Genomic DNA, 25,515 nt, shown 5'->3' on the forward strand with positions numbered 1-25,515 from the left:
AGATGTTATATGTAATATTTGCAAATATGTAATTTGTTTACCTCTTTATTTTACCTCCTGGGTGACTTTTAGCAATTTATGTGTAATGTAGATTAAACAGTCATATATTTGTTTCCTAAACTACTATATTAGCCAAGATCTAGTCAGTTAAAGCAAGTTCATTCTAAGCAGTTCAGTAGGGATAATTTAATGTGGGAAATGGGTTATAAATATGTGAGAAGTGCTGAAATGGTGGGACATAGGCAATCCAGGGATTAGCAACCACCCCTATATATGAAGGGAAGAAGAGAGGAAGGAATCGGTGTTATCAGACCCAGAAGCTGAAACAACGCATCCTTTCTTGAAAAAAATCCAACCTGAAAGTCAGTTGTCATGAGAGCCTGGGACATGGGGAACGTATTTATGGGACAAAGTGGTAAACAAGATGAATAAGACTCCCTTTCTTGTGGAAGAGAAAATAAAAATAAAGTCAGGAAAAATATAAATTAGTGATCATTGATAGGATAAATATAATACAGAGTGGTATACTAAAGAATTATAAGCCTTTATTGTTTTCATGGATTATTTTTGTATTAATTTGGTTTTATTCAATATTGCATTGAGGTAATATTTACCTTAATTTTTGAGTTTTTGGCACCCCTCACTTGCATCACAGGCTTCCCTGGTGGCTCAGTGGTAAAGAATCTGAAGAGACACAGGTTTGATCCATGAGTGGGAAAGGTCCCCTGGAGAAGGAAATGCCAACCCATCCAGTATTCTTGCCTGGAGAATCCCATGGAAAGAGGAGCCTGGAGGGCTACAGTCCGTGGGGTTGCAAAGAGTCAGATATGACTTAGTGACTAAACAGCAAAAACACTGACATCACACTAGTTCCATTGGGACAAAACTAACATTTCAAGGGATTTCTAGTTATTTTGCTTGAGCAACTAGATAAATGTTGTGTCTGTCAGTGATAGAGGGGAGACTACTGCTGCTGCTGCTAAGTCACTTCAGTCGTGTCCGACTCTGTGCGACCCCATACACGGCAGCCTACCAGGCTCCCCCGTCCCTGGGATTCTTCAGGCAAGAACACTGGAGCAGGTTGCCATTTCCTTCTCCAATGCATGAAAGTGAAAAGTGAAAGTGAAGTCGCTCAGTCGCATCCGACTCTTAGCGACCCCATGGACTGCAGCCTACCAGGCTCCTCCGTCCATGGGATTTTCCAGGCAAGAGTACTGGAGTGGGGTGCCATTGCCTTCTCCGAGAGGGGGGGGGGACTAGGGTAAGAATAGATTTGAGGGTAGAAGTAAGGATTTATTTATGAGTCATATTAGATCTAAACTAATTTTTTGATTTCAGTTAAGTATGATAAACAACTAGGCATATAAATCTAAATTTCAGATAGAGGTCAGAGCTTTAACCTCTGAGCCACCAGGGAAGCCCAGAGATATGCATATAGGAGACAAAAACATAGAGGTGGTATCTGAAGTGAAAGGGATAAATGAGATTACGTCGAGGGAGATTAAATGAGATAATACATATAAAGATTTTTTTTTAAATAGTAGCTTTGTCGAGATGTAATTCATATATTATATTTTTCCCATACAAAGTATAAAATTTAAATTTTTATTGGGGTAAAATGCACTTAACATAAAATTTACCATTTTGACCATTGTTAGTTGTACAATTTAGTGACATTAATTGCATTCATACTGTTGCTCAATCATCACCACTATTTCTAGATATTTTTCATCATCCCAAATAGAAACTCTGTACCCATTAAACAGTAATCCCCCATCCCTTCCTCTCTCCCCAGCCTTATCTCTAGCAGTTTGCCTATCCTGTGTACATTATGTAAGTGGAGTCATAGGATATTTGTCCTTTTGTGTCTTGACTTATTTCACTTAACATAATGTTTTCAAGCTTCATCCATGTTGTAACATGTATCAGAATTTCATTCTTTTACAGTCCAAATATCCTGTTGTATGTCTATACCATGCTTTGCTTATTCCTTCATCTTTTGGTGGACATTTACACTTCTGGGCTATCATGAATAATGCTGTTATGAACATTATTGTACAAGTATCTGTTTATGTTTCTGTTTTCAGTTCTTTTAGGTATATGACTAGGAGTGAAATTGCTGGATCGTATGGTAATTCTGTGTTTAACTTTTTGAAGAACTGCCAAGCTGGTTTTCCACAGCAGCTGCACCATTTTCCATTCCCACAAGCAATGCACAAGAGTTCCAACTTCTCCATATCTTCGCCAAACTTGTTTTCCTTTTTCCTTAAAAAAAAAAAAATAGATATCTTAATGGGTGTGAATTAGTATTTCATAAAGTTTTTTGCCCTAGCATTTTCTCTCAGTAGAGTATAAGTGCCATAGGACCAAGCACTTGTTTATTCACTGCTTTATCCCCAGTTGGGCCAAGCACATAGTCTTCATTCAGTAAATATTGACTGACTGAATGAATTTGAAATGTTCAATGAATGATATTTAATTAGCTCCTGTAGCAAATGATAGTTAATATATTCATTCCTGTATTATGTGAGTGTCTCCTACTGGGCTTAATAGTTTTGTTTTGTTTCTATGAATTGGCCTGCCTTTGCTATGAAAAGTTTAAGAGGCAATATGCCAAAATTTACTTAGAATGAAACTATCTCAAACCATAACAAGAGAAAAGGAAGTAAAAGACTTGAGACATTAGAAAGTGACGAAAAAGCAAGCAAGACCTCACTTGTTATCTTCAAATTGGAGCTGTGAACAGGTAAATTCAGGGAGGTCCCTGCAATCCCTTCTTCAGAAAGTAATTGTAGTTCCATATCCATTTCCCCCAAGCTTTTCTTGAGTGAGGAGTAGTTTTCCCAGATACAGATACACTGTCTGTCTTCTTTGTGTATGCAGAAGTTGAGCCACTTTTAAATATGTTACGTTCCAAGTCACTCTTTACATGAAACTCTTGACTGTGCATTTTGGTAAACATTGTATCTTCAAAATAACACCAGTCTCCAGAGTCTGGAAATATGCACCTCTTGTCAATTTTATGGAATAGATTCAGTTTTTGTGTTTTACATGTAGTTAAATATATGATATAAATGCCCATTATAATTTAGTTTATCTACCATTTTCACAGTTAATTTTGCTTATCACTTGTATTTTTATCTTGAAGTCAAGGAAAGCCAAGCTATTGTTAGGAAATTTTGACCCGGAAAGTGAAAATAAATAAAGCATATGACCATTATTATATTCATAAAATACTTAGAGAAGTATTAGTAGGAAAAAAATCACTGATTATAGCAACTATTTGGTAACATTGTCCAGATTTGGTTTACATACAGTAGGGGGAAGGGAGAAGGCAATGGCACCCCATTCCAGTACTCCTGCCTGGAAAATCCCATGGACGGGGGAGCCTGGTAGGCTGCAGTCCATGGGGTCGCTAAGAGTCGGATGCGACTGAGCGACTTCACTTTCACTTTTCACTTTCATGCATTGAAGGAGGAAATGGCAACCCGCTCCAGTGTTCTTGCCTGGAGAATCCCAGGGACGGGGGAGCCTGGTGGGCTGCCATCTATGGGGTCTCACAGAGTCGGACACGACTGAAGCGACTTAGCAGCAGCAGCAGGGGGAAAGTATGGCTTTAAATTTCAAAACATTAGGCTAACTCTGAAAAATCTATTTGTACATGGGTAAAATTTCAGCAGACTCTGGTAGTTCTCTGTCTTCTTTAAAGATCAGTATAGATTTTGTTTTACTCTATTGAAATTTTCCCTGGAATTTTCATCATAAAATGAGGGGTGGGTTGCAGGATTAGCCGAGTGTGTGAATCCTAAATCACCTCTTTTCCACAGCAGTCTCGGAGCAAGATTTAATAGTACAAGAGTTATTAGAGTCACTTTAGAAAAACCTCCCTGTGTGATGGTTGGAGAGAAAAAAAGTGATTTGCAACTGACCCAAATGTGGCTCAAACATTTATGCTCCCCTTCTCTCATCTTTCCCTTATCTTTCAAATCAAGAAGTCTACTATGCTAAAAAGGTCTGTTGTAGGCATGGTGGGAGGAGATTAACCAGGTTAGGGTTCATTGCTAGGAAATCTTTACAGCTGTGTTGCAATTTTTGCCTGGCTTGCAAGAGACATTTTCTTGGCACATCCACATTCTTGACATGTGCTATGTCAAAGAAGCATACAGAGAAAGGAAGTAAAAAGTATTGGGTTGGCAAAAAGTTCAATCACGTTTTTCTGTACCAGCTTATTCAAAAACCCAAATGAACTTTTTGGCCAGCCCAAAAGTATGGTGGGATATAGGTGAGGATTGTTTAGAGGGCTTAAGCAAAAAGCAGTGTAAATCAGAACTTTGTAGCCATGAACTAATAGTTCATTCATTCATTTAACAAATGTTTATTCAGAGTGCCTATTATATGCCTGGCACTGTACAAGACACTCAGGGATATCATTAGGTTTCTTAAGTCCTTATTCTAAATCAGCCATCACTGAACAAATTCCTATAATGTATTATTCTCCATATGTCAGGAGAAACTGGACTGTTTAGAAAAGTAGAAGAGTTTAAGAGATTTTTTTTTGAAAAGTCCCTGAATCATTTAAAACTTAAGCATAGAATAACCACAGGACTCAACATTTCTACTCCTAGATACACACACAAAAGTATTACAAGAAGTATGTAATGCATGTGTGCTAAGTTGAGTCCAACTCTTTGTGACCCCATGGACTGTAGCCCATCAGTGCATGGACTTTTCTAGGCAGGAATACTGGAGTGGGTTACCATGCCGTCCTCCAGGGAAACCTTTACCACCCAGGGATGGAATCTGAGTCTCTTGTGTTTTCTGCATTGGCAGGCAGATTCTTTACCACTGCACCACCTGGGAATCCCAAGACACATGCAAACAAATACTTGTAGATGAATGTTCATAGCAGCACTATTTTTAATAATCAAAATATGGAAGCAGGAAACTAAATATATCCATCCAATAGGCTATTGTTCAGACAAAAAGAAAAGGAATGAGTTACAAATACATATCACAATGTGAATGAACCTTGAACACATGATGCTAAGTGAAAAAGAAAAAGTCTCAGACACAAAAGTCCACATGTTATATGATTTCTTTTCTATGAAATATTCCAACTAAGCAAATCCATAAGGACAAAAATCTGATTAGTGGCTGTCGGGAGCTACGGGGCTGGAGAAATGGAGAGTGATTGCTAATGGGTCTGAGTTTCATTTTGGAGTGATGATAATGTCTTGGAACAAGATAGAGGTGATGGCCGCACAACATTATGAATGTGCTAAACGATGCTTCACTGTGCACTTGCAAATGGTTAATATTATGTTGTGTGAATTTTGAAAAAATATATGCCTTTAAGAATTCAGCCAGCATAGAGCTAACTCTCTTAATTTACCTATTACAAGAAGAATATCTATTAACAGAGGAGGCAGCAAAATAAGGGAAAACAGGTAATTATAAATTGTGATTGTTATGAAGAAAATAAACAGAGACAATCTGGATAGTGATAGAGAGGTCAGTCATAGCTTCTCTGAAGAAATTTGAAATTTACATGACCCTGAGCATACTTCCTGAGCCTCAGTTTCCTTTGGTGACATGTTTTGTATGTGTGTGTGTCTGTTTTAAATCTGTCTCTTTTTCTTCAGAAGAGGTCTAGAGGGAGACCTCAGGGTCTATAGTAATGAAGTTTCAAAGTTCTCCTGCCCCAGTAATAACTCAGGGGGAGAAATACTAGACTAGAATTTCATACAAGTCCTCTTCACATCTAGTATTCCAGGAATACCAGGCTAGAAAGATTAAAATGATAAGATTATGTTATTTGCTTTCCATCAAAAAAGAGGGAGATAATTGTTTCAAATGTATAGTTAGCAGAAGATTGTAGATGAAGTTCAACTTACCAGTTGCATTTAGGAAAAAGAATTTCAAACAAGAAGGTACTAAGCTGGTACTTTTAAGTGAAGTGAAGTCACTCAGTCGTGTCCGACTCTTTGCAACCCCATGGACAGTAGCCAACCAGGCTCCTCCGTCCATGGGATTTTCCAGGCGAGAATACTGGAGTGGGTTGCCATTTCCTTCTCCAGGGGATCTTCCCGACCCAGGGATCAAACCTGGGTCTCCCACATTGTAGGCAGACCCTTTATCATCTGAGCCACCAGGGAAGTCGCTTAAGCTGGTACTTTTAGGTCTTATCAATTGCTCCATGTTCTTATTCTTGTCCTTTTACAAGAGCTGATTTCAATCACAATTAAATCAATAGGTCCTCCAGAGCTCTTCTGAAAAGAAAACCTAATGCAAACAAATTTCACATTTTTCGTAAGTCACTGTAAGCATAGGGTGTGCTGAGAAAGATGAGATAGAGGGGCCACATGCATAGCTTCAGGCATCACTGTAAGGACTGATAAAAAGAAATACAGATAGAAAAATTATAAGGCTTTAAGATTAGAAATGAATTATCAATGTATATGTAAGCCTTAACAAACTGTAAGATGTTCCTGCCACAGTCTAACGCTGACGTTTTTGATTCCCAACATCCGTTTTCACAATAAGTGGTTAAACACTACAGTCGAATCTATAGTTTAAGAAGCCACCTTTGAAACAGTTGAGCTCTGCTCCATTCTGTAGTAACTGAACTTTCAGATTTTCCACACCTCTGTGCTGTTTTTCAGTCCCCAAACGTTTGTAGTGCTTCAAAAATACTCTCTGCTTTTGTTTTTACAAAAAAAAAAAAAAAAAAAAAAATTATGTACCAAAGATTATGACTTGAAAAAGAAGAATGTTAAACCATATAAAACATAGAAGCCTAAAACAACTTAATCCTTTAAAAATATCGATCAAATCCCCATCTCTTTCAGCACTTCATAAAGTGGGAAGAGATTTCTGAACATTATGGAAATATTATTATTTCCCCTAGGGACCAGGAAATTAACATAATATACAGGTCAAGTGTTCAGTGACGCCTCCATAGAGGACATATTTAACAATCGTGTTGCTGGTAATTCTGTTGGAGTGGAGAGAGACACTGAATACCATACATTATCATGCATAGGGGGTGTGATTATAGAATAATTGAATCTGTGCTACCATTAGGTATGGAATAACATGACTTTTATTATACTCTATAGCTAATCAGGTAATATACAAAATTTCTCTTCCCACATATGTTTTTCTTTCTTACCTCCTGCCTGCACTACCCAGATTTTCACACCTCGATCTGTAGCTGTGTAATACTGTCATCCTTTGAAAGATAAATTTAAAAATCTCTGGTCTCTTCCTTGCACGCCAATTCAGACTCTTGCTATTTCAAAGTAGCACACTGCTAAGGAGCCTGTGGAGAAATTTAGTACATTGTACTGACTTCCAGTGACTGTACTTACAGAAAGTATTTTAATTCTATTTTCTGTGTCATAGATTTACTTCTTGATTATGTCCAGAAATGTTTGTTAATCCCTAGTACTTGCTCTGTATTTAGGCTAGCTTTCTTTTTCCCTTATAAACACCACCCTAAGTCAGTCCTATCCAAAGCTGTTCCTTTTACAAGTATGTATATACATGTAGAAAGTGTATAGTAGAAAGAGTTGATGAAACCATGATATTTATTTAATTCCTGCTGCTTGCACCCTTTTATTCCTTTTTAGATGTTTGAGAGTTTTAAGGACCTAACTTTTCAAAGAAACTCAAGTTAAAGCACCTTCTGCCTTTCTCCCATAGGCATCTATTCTAGAATGTAAAATAATATAAAATCGGGGCTAAAAGTAGGTAGTTTTCTTTTGTTTTAAACAGTGTATATATAGTTTATGTGCACTAACCCAGCACTACTTATCTTCAGTAGTGTACAGAAGAGACCAATGAATTAGAAGTTAGGAGATATGAGTTCCAATCCCATTTCTGCCACCAGTTAGTAGAACTTGGACGAATCATTGACTTACTTGAAGTTTTGGGTCCCTTTGCTGTAACCTCAGGAGGTTGAAAGAAATAACTCTATCTGTGTTGTTTGTACAGTACGTTTTGTGCACTTGTGTATCCTGCAGGGTTGCCCTTGCTAGAACAAAGTAGGTTTTAAAAACATTTCACATTAATATTTCTTCACTGGAAATGATGAATATTAACTCTCAATTATGAACAACCATTTTGTCCACATACATGTAATATCCTGTCTCTCTACCCATTTGACAAACATTGGAACCAGCAGTCATGATTTAATTTTTGCCTACATTGCAGCTCATCTGATAAAACAATAGAAGCTGAGTTGATATGTGCTCATGATTTTTACTGTAAATCCTGGCTGAGCACTCTTTTCCCATTTACCCCCTTCCACCATATCTCCCTGAGTACAGTGACCCACAGTGCCATAGCAGTCATACTGCAGATTTAATGATGACGGATGGGACTCTTTACTTTGAGAGTGTGTCACTCCCCTCAGGGGGTCATATGTTTATTAATGTGTCACAAGTTGCTTGCTTCCTGTTAGCTCTTCTCAGTAAATAGGACTGTAGCATTCATTGGATGCTGCTTTATTTTTAGCTTTTAAAACCACCTGCTGATGAACAGAAACAGTAAACAAGTATTAAAACATCGCAAGTAATTTGAAAATAGTGCTATCCTGGGGAGTCTGGAATTTCAGACATTACCAGACGGTAGTAAATCAACAATCGCCTCACAAACCTGGGAATAAAAGACAGGAAAATAAGAATATCTAAGTTTGTTCATCTGGAGCCACATTGTGAAAATTAGGGTTCAGTTTCATTTATAAGAGAGCAAGACAGGGTGACTGAGGTGAGGAGTTTTATTTTTTATAAACTTTCCTCATTCTTGTCTAGCCCAAACACATATCCCAGAAGACAAAATAAGGACTTATCTGTATTCTTATGCTTCACACTAATTAAACACCGAGGAACTGAAGGCATCATCATGGTGATGCTGTCTATCTAACCTACCTTCTAAACAAACACTGTTTAGCCCTACTGCAAAATAGAAATATAAAGGAAGTAGGAAAAGGGAATCCAGTACAGATAATAAGCTCTAATACTCATTAAAAGACTGAAACTGTATTTTAAGGCTTCCCTGGTGGCTCAGACCATAAAGAATCGGCCTGCAATGCAGGAGACTCAGGTCCCATCCCTGGGTCAGGAAGATCCCCTGGAGAAGGAAATGGCTACCCACTCCAGTATCTTGCCTGGGAAATCCCATGGACAGAGGAGCCTGGCGGGCTACAGCCCATGGGGTCTCAAAGAGTCAGACATGACTGAACGACTGAGGCCCACACTGGCTTTATAACAAGACCATGTTTTAACATGCTTGATTCTCACAGCAGCCTATAAGGTCTTTTGTATTATTTTCTCCTTGTATAAATGATGAAATGGAAGCCTAAGGTGAAGTAACTTTCCCTGTTTTCAAAAGTAATGAGTGATTGGGCTGAAATCTGAACCTCTGCAGTTGGGCTTTAGTGATCTTACTGTTGACCCAATGGCCTTGTATTTGATACAAGGAGATGTGGGAAAACCGACAACAAAGTAAGTCTGAGGAGAAAGAAGACCTAAGACTCTTGAATTTAAAAGATTAATGTGGAAGGTTCAAAATCAGAATTCACTGATTTACTTCTTAGAAAAGTCTGTTCTTTAAGAATTCTACCATGTTCTACAAATATCAGTATGTTTCTAAGCCTCAAATGTTTTAAGACAGTTGAATGTATCCTAAAATAGTTAATAATTTAGTAAATTATTTTTTCTTAAAAAGAATTATCTCAAAAGGAGCCTGAGAAGAGCATGCTTTAGTCTGTACTGGAGTGAAATTAATAAATAATGCATGAGCAATATTGCTGGCAGACCCAAAGAGGATTTTTTTCCCTCTTGGGTGTGAAGCTCAAGCTAAAATTTAACATGCTTTCTTTGCTCTCAAAGCTTTTTCTTTTTCAATATCTTCCATGTTGAAAGATTGATGCTACCTTTCATATACTCATCTGAGAAAACTTCTTTATCATCTTATATGTCTCTCTTTCCCTTGCTCCTTCACTATCACATTGATTCTATATCTTAAATATATTTTAAACATGATCCCTCCTTTTTACCTCAATGGACATTGCCATTGTTGGAGTTGCCATTTTTTTTCCTGAGTAAATACAATTGCTTCCTAATTTGTGTCATGTACTTAGTCCTCCTTCCAATCCGGTTCAATTCATTTTTTCACTACAATCAGAAAAATCTTTCCAAAATCCAAATGTCACCATTTCCCAGCATAAAGTCCAAAGTCTTTATGGTGACTTTACAGGACTTTCAACCTGGCTTCTGCACACCTCTCCAGTTCCAATCCCTGCTGTTCTTTATCACTACCTTATAATTCAGTCACACCAAATTATTTGCATTTCTTCAAACATGCCAAGTTGTTCCATGCCTTCAAGCCTTTGTGCATAATATTCCTTGAAATAGCCTTTCTTAAAATTACTAATACTTTAAAGTTATTCATACTTTAAGATAATCATATATGACAGTTTATCAAGTCTTCTTCTTTCTTTCTTTGGCACTCCTGTGGTGGTACCTGCCACCTTTGTAGTATTTATCACGTTGAATTTCAGCTGTTTACTTGTGTATCACTTCTAGATTGTGAGGGATTGGGGCAGGGAATATGTCTCATCATTCTAGAAAAATCCCTGAGCACCTTCTCTGAGGACGTTTTTCAGGCTACTAATTGACTGTTTAATAGCTAATGGTTTCACGTATTAAGTATTGTAGATATACTTGTAGACTACATATTATATGAAGCTAGAGAAATCTAAATTCTATTTTTTTGTGGAAGTTTTCTCTGCTACCCGATATAAAGCTGAATAACTAACAGTAATGGTAAACTCTGTTTTGTTCCTTTACTCTCAAACTTCTCACACCAGATGCATGGGGTTTTTCCCACATGACATCATTCTTCAACCAGCTGGATGTCTTTTTACCATTCAGTTCAGTTCTGGCACTATCTTCCTGGACTTAGTGTCAGGCCTCACAGGTTAAGGGCTCAGTCCTGGGAGAGGCCAGTTGCAAGTCCACAAATTACCTACACTTCTGACTGACCAGCTGTCAATCAGAGGTTTGCAGAACGCACTCAGATTCTGTCATTTGCTAGAATGGGTCATAGAACTCAGAAAGTCAGTTTATTGCTATTGCTGATTTATTGCAAAGTGTATTTCAAAGGATACAAATGAACAGCCAGATGAAAGAGGTGTGTAGGGCAAGGCATGAGGGAAGAGGCACAGAGCTTGCACAAGCTCTCCAGGCCTGCCACTGACCCAGCCCTGCCTTGTGTTCACTGAAGCTGAAGCTCATCAAACCTTTTGCTTTAAGAGTTTTTAAAGCGCTCAGTCTCCAATGCCTATCCCCTTCCTGTCAGTGGGTGGGGCTGAAAGGCCTAACTCTGATCTCTTGGTCTGTCTTGCTCCACTCAAAGTCAGCTCTTAACACAAACCCAAATGTGATCAAAAGGGACCCCTTATAAATAATACTCAGGAAAAATCACTCAAGAAATTTAAGAGTTTTAGAAGATCTATGCCAGGAAAAATACCAAGTATGTTCTCTATTATACCACAGCAAATCTGGCTATCTTCTGGTCATTCTCAGTGTGTCATATTAGCATGAGAAGAAAAAAAAGCAGGAATCTAAATCAAGTTGCTGCTTAAACAACAAAGCATCTTGACTGAATAAGGAGGAGGACTTGGGGGCTGTGGTCCATGTACGTCAGTGCAAAGCAGAGAGGAATCAGCATCACTGAATACCTGTGTGTGTGTTAATCAGTCGTGCCCAACTCTTTGTGACCCCATGGACTTCCGCCAGGTACCTCTGTCCATGGAATTCTCCAAGCAAGAATACTGGAGTGGGTAGCCATTGCCTTCTCCTGATTGAACACCTAGAACAGGCCAAACAGGTTTTAATTTAGTATCACATTCAATACTTGGAAAAGTGTTGTCTCTGCACACCACTTGAGAGTTTCAGAGGTGTTTGGTGAGTTGCCTCAAGTTGTAAATATAACAGTAAGATTCAAGTCCAGGACTTTGATGGCCATATATATGCCATCAAGCACTTACCAAAAGAGTTCTCTTAAGAAAACCTTAAGTCTGATGTCTAATTCTTCTCTTTATTCTCACTGCCTGGCACAATGACTGACACGTTATTAGTGTTCATTGACTGTCCAGAAGCTAAATTAGCAAACAGAAATGGTGCAATTTACAAGAAAACTTCCTTTGGTCCGACTTTTTCAAAGAGATCTCTGAACACAATTTCTATTTTAATGCATTACATTATAAACCTAATCTCGGATCCAGCAAAGAATAAATTGATGTGCTGATTTAATCAACTGATTCTGTAGAATTTGTCTAACAGGATGGTGTTGTCCTTACATAATATATCAGTATGTTTCTCCCGTCTCACAACCTGGACTGCAGTCCAAGTGGGTATGAGTCTGTAAAGACAGATTGTAACAGAGCAATACTTTTATCCAAGACTGTTTACTGCCCATAGTCATTGAAAATGTCTCCTCTTAGCAGACAACCAGTAAGTACTTTATGACTTGAGCAGCCTTATTCCTGTCGTTCCATTATGATTAATAGACCAGTTACATTTTCCTATTTCTTTGTTCAGTTTACCAATCTTATTTTATTTTTAATTAATTTTTATTTAGGAAAATACATCCTCAAGGCATGCATGCCTTCAGGGCATGCCGACCCAAAAGACAGGAAGAGAAGAGAGGCCCCTGGCCCAATTTTGGCTTCTCTTTTTATGTTTTTTCTCCTCCCCCTGGGCCTGCCCTATGTAAATTGGGCTAGCCAGGACTGCTGTTTGTTCTACCTGAGGTCCTCACTCAGGTTCTCAGAGCTTCCTTTGTTCTATTTTCATGGGCTTTTCCCTTCCTTATCTTTTAGCCACCACCATTCTGGACTCCTTTTTCCTATTCTAACTACCTAACAAAATGAAAGTATAAAGTTCCTTGTAGATAAAGCAGGAAAAAGTGTGATTATGATAAAATATAAAGTGTATGTCTTTAAAACATTTTTTTTCTGAAAAACTTAGGGTGATAGATGAATAAAAACAAAGTTACAAACAGTATGTGTTAGTTTCTTTTTATCATGAGGGTATGCAACTACATCTCATGCAGTGTAAATTATTTCCCTAATGACCAATGAATGCCTGACTCCCTGGTGGCTCAGCAGTAAAGAACCCAACTGCAAAGCAGGAGACTTGGGTTCTATCCCTGGGTGGGGAAGATCCCTTGGAGAAAGAAATGGCAGCCCACTCCAGTACTCTTGTCTGGAAAATCCCATGGACAGAGGAGCCTGGTGGCCTACAGTCCATAGAGTCTCAAAAGAGTTGGACATGACTGAGTGAATAACAACAATTTTTATTGGAATATAGTTGATTTACAGTGTTGTGTTAGTTCCTGCTATACAACAAAGTGAATCAGTTATACATATACATATATCCACTCTTTTTTAGATCCCTTTCTCATAAAGTCAGTACAGAGTATTGAGTAGAGTTCCTTGTGCTATATGGTAAGTCCTTATTAGTTATCTATTTTATATATAATAGTGTGAATATATGTTAATCCCAGTTTCCCAATTTATCCCTCTTTGGTAACCATAAGCTTGTTTTCTATAGCTGTGACTCTATTTCTGTTTTGTAAATAAGTTAATTTTTACTATTCTTTTTTATATTACACATATAAGCAATACCATATGGTATTTCTCTTTCTTTGTCTGACTTACTTTACCCAGTAGGACAATCTCTAGGTTCATCCATGTCGCTGCAAATGGCATTATTTCATGTGTATTTATGGCTGAGTATGAGTTTACTGATTTTAGCATAATTATACCCAAACTTGATTTCTTTCTTGACCTAAATATTTTTATTACTTTTATTTTTCTAGATAACAAAAATCTCTATTGAACATTTTTTCAAACCAAACCTGTATATATTATAAAACTTTCTTCCCAGCATATGAAAAATATATAAGTGGTTTAACAGAACCAAGCATTGTTTAGCTGACAGATAAGAGCCCTGTGGAATAAGCCATGATACCATACATTAATTAATCAATAGAGTTTTTATCCTTCTTTCCCTTTTTGACTGAAGTAAATGTACTCCCTTGGCATCGGTTGCTATTTGTTCACACCAGGCCACCATATTTATTCTGCTTTGTTACAGAAACTCCACTTACTGTATGAAAGTATCCATCTCACTGACAGTAGGCGAAAATGACACTGGACTCTGCTACAATTCCAAGATGAAGTACTTTGATAAAGCTGAACTTAGCAAAAGCAAGGAAATTGCCTGCCGTGACATAGAAGACTTTTTGCTACCAAGCAGAGAACCTGAAATCCTGTGGTATAAGGTATGGACTATGAATGATTTTATTGCTCATAAATAGATTCATGTGTATCTTATAGGGTAAGTTGGATAAAAAAAACTAATGGGTGTTCTGTAGTTCAGTTCTGCCTTTATAAAATACTACAGCAAGTTGTGCTGGTCATTGTAAGTTTTAAAACGAGTGACTTTGAAAATCCTAGTCAATGTTTATATGGTAGTCCACTGTAGTAAGCTATTGTGTGAATGTTTAGATATAATTTATGCTGATAATCACTTCAATTCTATTATAATCTGTGTTGATAATTTCAAGAACTGAAATATGTCAAGCATTCATTTTAAAGCACTCATATAAGCAGTCTAAAATATCCCCAAACAGCAGAGAAAGGATTGACTTGCTTCTGTGGTAAAATTGTATACCAGTTTACTGAAATATTCTGTTTAATGGAAGTACCTATGTGCATATTCTAATCCTTTTCATATAAAAGTATGCATATTTTTGAAAACCTGATGAAAATGTATAACATTATAAAAATAGTGTTAGATTAACTTTTTTTCCCCCAAAAACCAAAAGAAAATTTAGCCTTAAACAGAATAAGCAGACACTGTTCTTCCTGTCACATCATTGAGTGAACTTCAGGACTTGAACATATTCTTTAACTATTTATATCATAAAAGATAGTTTTGTTATTGAACATACTCAAGAAAATACAGTATACAGGCTGTGAACATTTGTCTGGAATATTTTATCCATGGTTTAAAGATTCCTAGTATAAACTTTGTTTTGTCCAACTAACTAGAAATAGGAATGTAGGAAGCTGGATCTTTTACTAACTAGATTCACAAATATCAGTATACAGAATGTGAGTCCTCAGGACTGATAGCTTTTGAATTCCAAACTTGTTAGAAATGAAACAGGAAATACATCTTTCAGTTCAGTTCAGTTCAGTCGCTCAGTCGTGTCTGACTTTTTTGCAACCCCATGAACCGCAGCACTCCAGGCCTCCCTGTCCATCACCAACTCCCGGAGCTTACCCAAACTCATGTCCATTGAGTCGGTGATGCCATCCAACCTTCTCATCCTCTGTCGTCCCCTTTTCCTGCCCTCAATCTTTCCCAGCACCAGGGTCTTTTCAAATGAGTCAGCTCTTCTCATCAGGTGGCCAAAGTATTGGAATTTCAGCTTCAACATCAGTCCTTCCAATGAACACCCAGGACTGATCTCCTTTAGGATGGACTGGTTGGATCTCCTTGCAGTCCAAGGGACTCTCAAGAGTCTTCTCCAACACCACAGATCAAAAGCATCAATTCTTTGGCGCTCAGCTTTCTTTATAGTCCAACTCTCACATCCATACATGACTATTGGAAAAACCATAGCCTTGACTAGACAGACCTTTGTTGACAAAGTAATGTCTCTGCTTTTTAATATGCTATCTGGGTTGGTCATAACTTTTCTTCCAATTTCATGGCTGCAATCACCATCTGCAGTGATTTTTGGAGCCCCCCAAAATAAAGTCAGCCCACTGTTTCCACTGTTTCCTCATCTATTTGCCATGAAGTGATGGGACCGGATGCCATGATCTTAGTTTTCTGAATGTTGAGCTTTAAACCAACTTTTCCACTCTCCTCTTTCACTTTAATCAAGAAGCTCTTTAGTTCCTCTTCACTTTCTGCCATAAGGGTGGGTTCATCTGCATATCTGAGGGTATTGATATTTCTCCTGGTAATCTTGATTCCAGCTTGTGCTTCTTCCAGCCCAGCGTTTCTCATGATGTACTCTGCATATAAGTTAAATAAGCAGGGTGACAATATACAGCCTTGACGTACTCCTTTTCCTATTTGGAACCAGTCTGTTGTTCCATGTCCAGTTCTAACTGTTGCTTCCTGACCTGCATACAGGTTTCTCAAGAGGCAGATCAGGTGGTCTGGTATTCCCATCTCTTTCAGATTTTCCACAGTTTATTGTGATCCACACAGTCAAAGGCTTTGGCATAGTCAATAAAGCAGAAATAGATGTTTTTCTGGAACTCTGTTGCTTTTTTGATGATCCAACGTTTTGGATGTTGGCAATTTGATCTCTTGTTCCTCTGCCTTTTCTAAAGCCAGCTTGAACATCTGGAAGTTCATGGTTCACATATTGCTGAAGCCTGACTTGGAGAATTTTGAGCATTACTTTACTAGCATGTGAGATGAGTGCAATTGTGTGGTAGTTTGAGCATTCTTTGGCATTGCCTTTCTTTGGGATTGGAATGAAAACTGATGCATGTTTAGTAATCTTTAAAGGATTTTCCAATATTAGCAATGCCCTTCTCCAAATGACTTACTTTCATTCTTGATTATAAACAATGGAGGATTCAGAACATCAAGGGAACTGTTGAAATAGTTTTTTACTTTTCCCTGGATTTCTGTCTTGGACAATGTTAAATAGCCTTAAAATTAGCCCCATTATTTTTGTTCCTGTGCACATGAGCTTTGTATTTTATGTCTTAATTGTATGAATATTTCTAATCCTGATTTTCTAAAATTTGCTTGCTTTCCGTTGGAAAATTCTAAGCAAGCCCTGATTATTTCCTCAAAAAAGAAGGGATATTAGGAGAGTTTGACCCAGGTCTTCAATTGCAAATATTTTTCATGTGTACATTCAACTCCTAGATACGCAATTCCTTTGTTGTTTGCTAAGACATTCATCCTGGAGCAGGAAATGGCAATCCACTCCAGTAGTCTTGCCTGGAAAATTCCATGGGCAGAAGAGCCTAGCAGACTACAGTCCATGGGGTTGCAAAGAGTCGGACACGACTGAGTACACACTTGCACGCACAAGAAGGTGATCTTAAGAGTTACACACTTTTTCTCATTTTTTGCAAATAGTAGCTCAGAATTTGCTGAAATATTAGAGACTACACACACGTGCACACACACTCCCCACACAGAGTCTTACACTCAATTTTTTAAATGACTAGCCTCATATAGGTCCTTTAGTTATGTTTCCACCATCTCCTCAGTCATTGTGACCTTAAGCTAGATAGACCATAACTAGTGAAGTGATGGGTGAAGATGCAGTATATCTGGAATTTTAAAAAGTCTTCAGATTATTTGTCCACAGTCAAGGGAACATATATGGCAAACATTTAGTGTATAATTCATGTAAACATAACCATTTATACAACTAATATGAAGATATTAAATGTGTAGTTTGCACTGAAATAGCCAGATAATTGTGCCCCAATTACACACAGGCATTGAGATACATACTCAAAATAATGATCTGTATAAATTTGTTTTGCCAATAAATTTTTTAAAAGATATGACTTCTGGATAATGTTAAAAGTTTTAAAGCTATTTTATCCTCATTCCGTTGATTTTTAATTTGGCTAGAGAAAATGAACTCGTGTTTCTCAAAAACAGAAATCTCCTGAGCCAACATCATTATGATCCAAAACTTGAAGCAGAGACCATAATTTGATATTAACAATGAAAATTGGTATTATGGAACTATAAAGATCTTACATAAAAATCATGGCCATTTCTTCCATGAATTGCAGAATATGTATGCTATGGAAAGATCAAATTATTTCTATATGTGGCATTAAAAGATTTAAAATATTGAATTAAAGCATTTTTCTCCATAGAGTTAGTTTTTTTTTTTTACTTTCCACTAAAAAATTCATTTTATGTTTTATGTTATTAGTATCAAGGTAGTTAATTTCATAAAAATCAAACATAAAATATTTTCTTCTAAAAGTGATGTCAAAAGTAATCTTAATAAATGTTCCTTTTATTATATCTAATACATCAACATGTAACTATCTGATTTAGAGACACTAATTGTATGCATTAATAAAGTGAATCTTGAGTACTTTTTTCCAAATTGAGAACCTGATTTCCTGGAAATATGGAAAAGGTTTGAAAATCTTTAGCATTAATTCCAAACTCTTCAGCATTTTTAAAATATAACTTTAGAAGTTTTAGTTTAGTCATTTTAAATATTTTATTTTTAAGTCACTGTATGTACTATAAAAATTTTATATTCTTCATGTAGGAATGTAGGACAAAAACATGGAGGCCAAGTATAGTATTCAAAAGAGATACCCTGCTTATAAGAGAAGTCAGAGAAGATGACATTGGAAATTATACATGTGAGTTAAAATATGGAGGCTTTGTTGTGAGAAGAACTACTGAACTAACTGTTACAGGTAAGCTAGTCTTCAGTATTTCACTTGCAAATAATGAAACTAACATTTTAAGTTTCACTTTTGTGCTTCATATTGATTTTTTCAAATCTTTGCAGTGAAAGAACCACTTAACCAAATGCTAAGTGTATTCCTATAGGTGAAATTTATTCCTTCTTGTTTTCAAATCATATTGCCCTGAAATGCATTTGAAAGGTTAAAGAAAATAGGCTTAGGGGATTATAGAAATGTTAGGTTTTGAAAGTACTTGAAATAATGAGTATACAATTTCAGAAAATTATGCTTATATTTTGTAGTGGTGTCATTTTTGGAAACATTTCCTAGAGTGTTGAAATGGAATATATGAAATTTACCTTGATCTTCCTGTCTTGTTGCAAATTAGAAAAATTACTTTTTTACTCTGTGAACTTGACACATGTTCTCATGAACTTGAATATAACAAAATATCACGTGCAATGTTTGAATAATTATGTGAGATGCGTTGCATGGTCTCATTCCTGTATCTGGTTACTAAGGTGGAAAGGCATGAGGGCAAGATTCAGGACAGTGTGTAATCACAGACCTACAACTCACTAGTCACGTGAATATTTTAATCACTATAACCTTCAGAATATCAGTTTCCTCATGTATAAAATGGTGATGATAAAGTTTGCCTTGTTTATTTCATAGGATTTTTGCAAGAATTGAATGAGATAAGCTAATATGTATGAAATCAATTAGCAAGATACAGAATTACATATAAATATGCATCATTTTTGTCATTTTAAGTGATATATTCTTAAATAATTTATTCATCCCTCATTTTATGTTCTTGTGTACTTCTCTCAAAGTGGTTCCAACAGATAAAGTGGGGGGATCAAAATCAATCCTTCAGTCAGTTAAAAATTCATTATTCTTATCTTATTAAGAGAGATTCTTAATAAGTGGTATCTCTGCTTTTTAATATGCTGTCTGGGTTTGTCATGGCTTTCCTTCCAAGGAGCAAGCGTCTTTTTTATTTCATGGCAGCAGTCACCATCCACAGTGATTTTGTAGCCCAAGAAAATACTATCTGTCATTGCTTCCAGTTTTTTCCCTTCTGTTTGCCCTGAAGTAATGGGACCAGATGCCATGGTTGTAGTTTTTTGAATGTTGAGTTTTAACCCAACTTTTTCACTCTCGTCTTTCATCTTCATCAAGAGCTCTTTAGTTCCTCTTTGCTTTCTGCTGTTTAGAGTGGAATTGTCTGCATATCTGCGGCTGTCAGTATTTCCCCCAGCAATCTTGATCCCAGCTTTTGATTCATCCAGGCCAGCGTTTCTCATGTTGTACTCTGCATATAAGTTAAATAAGCAGGGGACGATATACAGCCTTGACCTACTCCTTTCCCAATTTGGAACCACTCTGTTGTTCCATGTCTGATTCTAACTGTTGCTTCTTGACCTGCATACAGGTTTCTCAGGAGGCAAGTAAGGTGGTCTAGTATTCCCATCTCTTTAAGAATTTTCCAGTTTGTTGTGATCCACACAGTCAAAGGCTTTGGCATAGTCAATGAAGCAGAAGTAAATGTTTTTCTGGAATTCCCTTTATTTCTCTGTGATCCAACGGATGTTGGCAATTTTGCTGTATGGTTCCTGTGCCTTTTCTGCACCCAGCTGTACATCTGGAAGTTCTTGGTTCACATACTGCTGAAGCCTAGCTTGGAGGATTTTAAGCATTACTTTGCTAGCATGTGAAATGAGCGCAAATGTGAAATAGTTCAAACATTCTTTGGTATTGCGCATCTTTGGGATTGAAATGAAAACTGACCTTTTCCAGTCCTGTGGCCACTGTTGAGTTTTCCAAATTTGCTGGCATATTGAATGCAGCACTTTCACTGCATCATCTTTTAGGATTTGAAATCGCTCAACTGGAATTCCATCACCTCCACTAGCTTTGTTTGTAGTGATGCTTCCTAAGGCCCACTTGACTTCACATTCCAGGATGTCTGGCTCTAGGTGAGTGACACACTATCATGGTTGTCTGGGTCATTAAGGCCTTTTTTGTATAGTTCTGTGTTTTCTTGCCACCTCTTCTTAATCTCTTCTGCTTCTGATAGGTCCTTGTCATTTCTGTCCTTTATCATGTCCATCCTTGCATAAAATATTCCGTTGACATCTCCAATTTTCTTGAAGAGATCTTTAGTCTCTCATTCTATTGTTTTCCTCTGTTTCTTTGCATTGTTTACTTAAGAATGTTTTCTTACCTTTCCTTGCTATTCTCTGGTACTCTGAATTCATTGGGGTATATCTTTCCCTTTCTCCCTTACCTTTCACTTCTTTCTTCTCTCAGTTATTTTTAAAGGCTCTTCAGACAACCTCTTTGCCTTTTTGCATTTCTTTTCCTTTAGGATAGTTTTGGTCATTGCCTCCTGTACAGTTATGAATCTCCATCCATACATAATTTTTCAGACATTCTGTCTACCAGGTCAAATCCCTTGAATCTATTAATTACCTCCACTATATAATCATAAGGGATTTGATTTAGGTCATACCTGAATAGCATAGTGGTTTCCCTACTTTCTTCAGTTTGAGCCTGAATTTTGCAATAAGAAGTTCATGATCTAAGCCACAGTTGGCTCCAGATCTTGTTTCTGCTGACTGTATAGAGCTTCTTCTTCGGCTCCAAAGAAAATATAATCAGTCTGATTTCAGTATTGACCGTCTGGTGATATACATGTATAGAGTCATCTCTTGTGTTGTTGGAAGAGGGTGTTTGCTATGACCAGTGTGTTCTGTTGACAAAACCTTGCTAACCTTTGTCCTGCTTCATTTTATACTCCAAGGCCAAACTTGCTGTTATTCCAGCTATCTCTTGACTTCCTACTTTTGCATTCCACTCCCCTGTGATGAAAAGACATCTTGTTTTGGTGTTAGTTCTAGAAAGTCTTATAGTCTTCCTCAAACTGTTCAACTTCAGCTTCTTCAGCATTAGTGGTTGGGGCATAGACTTGGATTACTTGATATTGAATGGTTTGCCTTGGAAATGAATCAAGATCATTCTGTCATTTTTGACATTGCACACAAGTACTGCATTTTGTACTCTTTCACTGACTATGAGGGCTACTCCATTTCTTCTGAAGGATTCTTGCCCACAGTGGTAGATATAATGGTCATCTGAATTAAATTTGCCCATTCCCATCCATTTTACTTCACTGATTCCTAAGATTTTGATGTTCACACTTGTCATCTCCTGTTTGACCACATCCAATTTACCAGCCCTGGGATTTCTTTGGAAGGAATGATGCTAAAGCTGAAGCTCCAGTACTTTGGCCACCTCATGTCAAGAGTTGACTCATTGGAAAAGACTCTGATGCTGGGAGGGATTGGGGGCAGGAGGAGAAGGGGACGACAGAGGATGAGAATGGCTGGATGGCATTGCTGACTCGATGGACGTGAGTCTGAGTGAACTCCGGGAGTTGGTGATGGACAGGGAAGCCTGGCATGCTGCGATTCATGGAGTCTCAAAGGGTCGGACATGACTGAGCGACTGAACTGAACTGACTGAACTCAATTTACCTTGATTCATGGACCTAACTTCCCAGGTTCCTGTGCAGTATTATTCTTAACAGCTTCAAACTTCCTGTATATGAAAAGTATTTTGTGGCAGTCACATTCATCTTATAATAATCTTTAAATCTTGAAATTTTGATTAGTTTAATTTAAAAACAAAATTTGATATCATGAAATTCATTTGATGGCTGTAAGTATTCTGACTGAAAGGAAATTTAGTTAAATCATATACTCTTTGGTGATGCCTTTGAGAAATATTAGACCCAGAAGATAACTGACAGTAGCAATACATGTTATGTTTAAATAGTAACCACACATTTAATTGTGTAGTATGTACCTATGATGTACACACGTATGATTTGCACTCACTTGGTTTTCAGTTTTGTTGTGTTAATAGGCTTTTGTATAGAAAATTAAAATTTACCCCTTTATCACTTTACCTCCCTGTTTAATGGAACAGTGAAAAATACAGCTATCTATACTTGGATTTTCTCTACAATAAATATTGAATATATTATTTTTTCTTTTTTTTTTTTAATAGTTAAGGCTTTTATTTATTTATTTTTTTTATATCTGAAATTAAAATGGTATTTTTTTTCTCTTTTTTTTTTCTTTAATAGAAAATTATTTAATTAGTATACATGTGTTCCCCATCCTGAACCCTCCTCCCTCCTCCCTCCCCACACCATCCCTCTGGGTCGTCCCAGTGCACCAGCCCCAAGCATCCAGCATCGTGCATTGAACCTGGACTGGCATCTCGTTTCATAATGTATACTGAAGTAGCTTTTCAAGGAGTTAAGTACTGAGACAAAGAAATCTAAAAGTATAATGAAAAATACCTATTCTGAAAAGAGAATAGAATGACTTTCTAGTCTTTATTCTTTGGGATGTGAAACTAATCTTCAGTAAACATAGCTTTCCTCTTTCTAGAAACACTTGGTTACTGAAACACTGTCTAGTAAGAGGAGACTGGGAACAGTCTCCTAGAGATTGGAAACTGGATCCCAAAGAGTAAAATGATATAAATGAGTCTATTTTGTACGATTAATAATAGAATTATGAGGGGGGTTCAGGATGGGGAACACGTATACCCCATGGTGGATGCATGTTGATGTATGGCAAAACCAATACAATATTGTAAAGTAAAAAATAATAATAATAATAAAAAAAGAAAAAAAAGAATTGTTTTCTCCTAAATGCTAACCAGGGCTATTATATTTTTGTGCATTCATTTTGCCAAAAATATATCCTTTTCTTCATGGAAAAAGGAGGAATAATTATTTCTTGATATCCAAGAGAAAGTTACAGCTTCAATGAAAATTTCCATCCAACTGATTATTATCATTACCTCTAACTTAGGTAGATCTACGTGTGAAATTGATTTGGGAAAATACAATATAAAGCAAAATTAAATTGTATATGAAATTTTGGTTGAATCTTAGAACTGCATATTCCAGAATCAAAGTAATATATTAAAATACATTTTAGAGTTTAATAAGAAGTCTATTGATAGGGTATACTTATCCATGACATTATTTCAAATAGTATTACTCTATAGCCCATTTAGGATTCCCTGGTGGCTCAGTGGTAAAGAATCTGCCTGCAATGCAGGAGACTCAGGTTCGATCCCTGGGTCAGGAAGATCCCCTGAAGAAGAGCATAGCTACCCACTCCAGTATTCTTGCCTGGAGAATTCCATGGACAGAAGAGCCTGGTGGGCTACAGTCTGTGGGTTGCAAGGAGTTGGACAAAACTGAGCAACTGTCACTTTTCACTTTATAGCTCATTTACTTTGCCTGTGGCCAAATTGAAAAGTAATTCTTAGAACCCGGGTTAAACTCTCAATATAGTAACAAAGGTCAGCATTTCTCTGCATGATAATTAATCACTATTTTGTATCTTGGTTTTATGTACATCATGATCATATTTTAGTTAATGTAAATCTTACACAAAGCATGGTATCATTTAATTTTAGTGGATCTGCCTTAGATGATATCACGTATTTTGAAGTGTGTTAGAATGTTTCTTTAAAATAAAACCAAAGAGTCCTATATGTAAAGAGAAAAGGAAACATGGGGATAAGTAAAGTGGCATTGTACAGGTCATACTGTAAGCTTTTATGGGAGTTTTTTTTAATTGAAAGTATATGGGTCTACTAACTGAAGTAGTGGTTTAAGAAAACAGATCACAGTAAAAGAAATGATAAACCTACTTGACACTTTTGGTATACTTTAAACATTTTTGAGAAATTAAATATAATATGTTTTGGCATCGTCTGTAGCCTCCAGCTGCTTCTCTATGCCTCAGCCACACTATTTCACTGTTCTCCTCCAGATATCCTCCTTCTGAACCCTTACTCCTGGAGTGCTCCTCGGGAAAGCCTTTTCTTCCACGTTGCCACAGAGCTGACCCTTACTCTTTCTTTGAGGCACAGCTAAAACCTTCCCTCTGTTCTGAGGTGTAAAGTTCTTCATGACTCCATAGCATTTTTAGAATCGCTATTGCAGCTCTTACCACATTGCGTTATAACTATTTGTTGACACTCCTCGATTTTCACAAGAACATGAGTTTTTCAGAGCCAAGGGCAATGTCTCTTTTTTCCTAAATGTTTTACTTTAGAATAGTTTTACATTTACAAAAAATAAAAATAAAAAATAGGGAGAAATCCCATACACCCCACACCCAGTTTTATCCTCCTATTAACATCTAACATAAGTATGGCACACTTGTTACAATTGATGAATTAATGTTTCTGTATGATTATTAAGTCTATATTTTATTCAGATTTCCTTAATTTTTACCCAATGTCCTTTTTCTGTCCCAGCATCCCATTTAGGATAGCACATCACTTTTAGTTGTTTTGTCTCCTTAGGTTCTTTTTAGCTGTTACTATTTCTGACTTTCCTTGTTTTTATAATGTTGATCATTTTAATGAGCACTTATTTTATAAAATGTCCTTCAACTGTGATTTGCTTGATTTTTTATGTTTAAATTTGAGTTATATATTCCTGGAAGACCACAAATGTAAAATCACAATATATCATACCATCAACACGGCTTCATTGTTGATGTTGACATTCATTGATGTTGATGTTGACATTGGTAGCGTTAGTCACTTGCTGGTCAGACTTGGCCACTATAGACTTACTCTTTTTTCTCTGCTTTCACTACTCTACCCTTTGGAAGGAAGTAACTATCTGTAGTCTACACTTAAGGAGTTATGCACCTACCTCTTTGAAGTCAGAGTATATACTTCAATTATTTGAAATTCTTCAGGAGGCATATATCTATTTTCTGACATTTATCTACTTATTCCATCATTTTATATATCAGTATGGACTCATGGATGTTACTTTTATACTTTGGTTTGTATCCACTGTCACCATTGTTGCTCGAATTGTTCCAACTTTGGCCCTTTGGAGCTCTTTTAGTTGTGTGTGTGTGTGTGTGTGTATACACATTTTTGCT

At 36.8% G+C, this 25,515-nt stretch overlaps 1 protein-coding gene across 1 annotated transcript in view; it reads left to right on the forward strand.

Annotated features, from left to right (window-relative positions):
- The window catches only part of IL1RAPL1 (interleukin 1 receptor accessory protein like 1), a 1,448,054-nt gene that overhangs the window by 840,139 nt on the left and 582,400 nt on the right, over positions 1–25,515 (forward strand). Inside the window, exons 4-5 of the mRNA XM_027533998.1 lie at positions 14,169–14,355; positions 18,367–18,520. Coding sequence (XP_027389799.1) covers positions 14,169–14,355; positions 18,367–18,520 — 341 coding nt within the window. The remainder of the gene's footprint in view (positions 1–14,168; positions 14,356–18,366; positions 18,521–25,515) is intronic.

Source organism: Bos indicus x Bos taurus, chromosome X (assembly GCF_003369695.1).
Source record: "Bos indicus x Bos taurus breed Angus x Brahman F1 hybrid chromosome X, Bos_hybrid_MaternalHap_v2.0, whole genome shotgun sequence".
Taxonomy (NCBI): domain Eukaryota; kingdom Metazoa; phylum Chordata; class Mammalia; order Artiodactyla; family Bovidae; genus Bos; species Bos indicus x Bos taurus.